General features: G+C 41.4%; 1 protein-coding gene across 1 annotated transcript; it reads right to left on the bottom strand.

Annotated features, from left to right (window-relative positions):
* Nucleotides 1-350: 350 nt before the first annotated feature.
* On the bottom strand, nucleotides 351-863 carry LOC145807260 (putative mitochondrial protein AtMg01250). The gene has a single exon (XM_082905215.1). The coding sequence runs from the start codon at nucleotides 861-863 to the stop codon at nucleotides 351-353; it is 513 nt and encodes a 170-aa protein (XP_082761341.1).
* Nucleotides 864-3,934: the final 3,071 nt, after the last annotated feature.

Raw genomic sequence — 3,934 nt, forward strand, 5'->3', positions numbered from 1 at the left:
TTGTATTTGCTACATATAGCCCTCCTCCAAAGAGAGTTAATTTTAGTTCCAAATTTCCACCACCATTTAAGCAATAGACATGCATTGACATCTCTGATTCTTCTAATGCCCAGACCCCCTTGATTAATGCTTTTTACGGCCTTCCCTCATTTCACTAAATGAACTTTTCTTTTCAGGTCATTACCACCCCATAAAAAAGCTGATTCAATCCTCTTGATTTCTTTGGCTACACCTTCTAGAATCTTAAATAAAGAGAGAAAATAACTTGGTAAACTAGATAAGGTGGACTTGATTAGAATTAATCTACCTGCAAAAGACAGCAGTTTTCTCTTCCACCCCGAGAGTTTGGATCAGGTTTTGTCAAGCACAGGTTTCCATGTAGATTTTCTGCCGGGGTTGGCTCCAAGAGGTAGACCCAGAAATCTCAGAGGTAGGTTATGAACTTGACAGTTGAGGAGCTTGGCAAAGGAGAGCAAGAGAGCATCATCCACACCAATACCATACACCACACTTTTGTGATAATTTATTCTAAGACCAGATAAAACTTCAAAGCATCTTAGAATTCTTTTAATAAGCACCATCTGATCCCAATCTGCTTTAGAAAAGATAATTGAATCATTCGCAAATTGTAGATGAGACAAAATGACATCCTTAGACCCAACGAGCACTCCTCTAAGAATGCCAAGATTAATTGCTCTGACCAAAAGAATGTTAAGACCTTCAAACACAGTATCGAACAGAAAATGTGAGAATGGGTTGCCCTGTCTAAGACCTCTTTGTGGTGAGAATTCGCTAGTTGGTGAACCGTTCACAAGAATGGAGATTCTAACTGAAGAAACATAGTTTTCATCCAAGAAATCCATTTATTCCCAAACCCAAAATTGGACAGCATAGAGAATAGGAATTCCCAGTTCATAGAATCAAAGGCTTTCTCGAAGTCTAGCTTTAAGATCAAACCAAGCTACTTTGACTTTTTCCACCCATCCACCACTTTGTAGACATCCCTGAACACCCTGGGAGGGAAATCCCGTTCTGTTCATTTGGGTTCACTACAGTTCGGACTCAAATTGTCACGGTTCTTAATCTGATCTTGCAAAGTGCAATGCAAGACTGATAAATCACCAAAGAGTCCAAATCCGGCAAATCATTTTTGGAAAACAGATTTTTTAGAAAGAAGTGCCAAACATGGACTGCTTTGCCAGATACAGAGTCACCACCTAAATATTTATTTTGGGGGAATTTAGGAAATCCTGACTCGTTTGCCTAAGGCCACGTGTCCGTCATCACCAAAGTTGCCTCGGCTCGGGAACTTGGGTACGATTGGGTAAGGTCACTTTGTGAGCACCCCCGCTCGCCCGATCAAAGATCGGCCTCTACTAACCATGATATCTAGTTTTGAAAACGTTATGTGCTCTTATTTCGGTTATTAGCCTAGATTTACTATGTGATACGCACAGCATACAAAAATAGACCGGATCGCTTGAATTGGAACAACACATCTCATGTTTGTTTTGAAAATGGTTTGCTACTCGCAAGTAGGCTTAAAATGCTGATTTTGCCACCCTCGGGTGGGCTTAAAAAACATGATGATTTGCCACTCTCAAGTGGACTTAAAACTCACAATTGATGAATTGTTCCAATCCAAATAACCCAACCTTCACCCACAGGCATTCAGGCAGGTATACCACGTAAGCACGTAGCCTCATGGTAAGCATGCTATCATGGCAGTCACTCACACACATGCAAGGATGCTAAAGCATAAACGCTTACCGAGTACTCCAAGTCAAAACAGAAGCTATGTTAGAAATCCATGCATGATCCTAACTATACAGAAATGCCTAATGCAACACATGCAGGAATGCAATTACAATAGGCTCAGCTATTCTAAAGATGGCATGTGATGATGCTATAACTAACACATATTCAATTTGGAATTGAAATACAAATGCAGTTAGTATGATGCGCCGAGCCCGGTGCAAGCAAGACAGATGAATGATGCAAACATGCAAACATAAGTATGCTAATTGAAACATGCCCTAATCTAACCATCATAAGCTGGTAAATAAAAGGAAGAAAGACGTGGGGTTGGAAGACATACATCACACGCACGCACACTTATTACAATTGTGCCCTCGCTCGGAGGGTCCAAATAAATAATACAGTCCGAATAATAATTATAGTCCGAATAAGTACAAAACCCTAATTAATTAACAATTTAACTAGGAAGGCAAGTAAATTAGCATGCAAATCCATGGACCGCCTCAGCTCTGTTCCGAATGATGAAAGATGCATGCTCAAGTTGCCTTGCGCGGAAATCCATTGCGATGCCCCGATTTGACTCTGTTTGCAATTAATGTCGGAATGCTATGCAAGGCTTTAGAAAGCTGCTGATTTCTGATTTGCTGCAACAGAGAGCAAGAAAGGGGCACAACAAAGTATTTTCACATATGTATGCATGACTACTCTTCAGGGAGTGTAGTCCTCGATCCTTGTGCCACCAATCATGTATCTCGATGCATGATGGCCGAGGAGTCGAATTGCACGACTCGATGTGAAATGAATGCATATATAAACACAACAAGACCTAAACTCCATCATGGGTAATCCGGAGTGTCGGCGACCGAGAATTGAGGCATGTTCCGCCACTCAGAGTACGAAACGTCCCTCGTTTCCCGTGCTTCGGCTAACTCCTATCCCAAACACAATGCAAATGAGATGGCATACACAATGTGACTAACATACAACCTAGCATACGCAATGCTATGAAATGGCATACACAATGCTCGATGTGACATGGCATACACAATGCTCTAACATGCAACTCAGCATACACAATGCTATGGACCGAAATGGCATACACAATGCACGATGGACTTACACCAACATGAGTGGACCTCAGCCACACTCACATCAGTGGCCATTAGATGAAAATGAGACAACCGAAATGCGTGCACACATGCACAAATACCAAGGACCAAACCTAAGGCATCAAATGCCACTCCACCAAAGCATGGCAAGGGATGAAAGATGGCATGGAATAGCATAAATTACAGCTCTGAAACAACATGAAATATGGTCTCGAAGCATGCAAATATGGCACACAATGCAAGCTAGGGGGCCCGGGTACCGAAACTAGTGAAGTGCGTTACACTAGAGGTACCCAAAGCAATGCACCAAAGGCAAAACCAACCCCAAAAAGACCCTAGGCAGGTCTGAAATAGTGGGAAATTGACCTAAAATGATGAATCGGAATGCAACGAAATAGAGCTCATTCAATGGTCGGTAAATGGGATATACAAGCCCGACTCTCAAACGCATTTAAAGAGACGAAAACATGGCAACATGGCATTCAAACAAGCTCTGAAATGTGATGAATAATAGGCTCAAAACATGAACACACCTCAGTATATGCATGGAATGGATCTCAAAACTCAAAGCTAAGCATAGACCTTGAACTACAAGCATGCAAAACTGACATCATTCGACCACAAGACCCAAAAACAGAGCTAGGGCAGTCCAAAATAAGTACATTATCAGTTTAAGGCATAGCCAAAATATGCTAGAATCAATGGCCTATAAAGCATGCAAAGAAAGCTAGTGAACCATGAGTTGTTCTACAACTATATGAAGCATACGAGGGCTCACCCAACCAGCCAAAAACAGAAGTATTTCATACCAAAATATGCCCAAATAACCACTGAAACTCAGTCAACACATGCAAGAATGATGAGCCCCTTTGGAAAGCCATGCAAGGGGTTGTTCTACACATACATGATAGACAAACAAAAGTGCAAAACCATCTCTGGAAATAAGTTATGACAGCCCTAAAACTCACCAAAAAGGCACAGAAATTAGTCTAGGAAGCATGCCATGAAAGGCCCCTTTGAAAGGCCTTGAATGAGATTATTCTACACATGCATCATAGATATAAAAT

The sequence above is a fragment of the Camellia sinensis genome, chromosome 14 (genome assembly GCF_055761805.1).
Source record: "Camellia sinensis isolate YWXY chromosome 14, ASM5576180v1, whole genome shotgun sequence".
Taxonomy (NCBI): domain Eukaryota; kingdom Viridiplantae; phylum Streptophyta; class Magnoliopsida; order Ericales; family Theaceae; genus Camellia; species Camellia sinensis.

Excerpts from the sequence above, each read along its gene's own strand:
- LOC145807260 (XM_082905215.1), bottom strand. The coding sequence starts at position 863 with ATGGATTTCTTGGATGAAAACTATGTTTCTTCAGTTAGAATCTCCATT.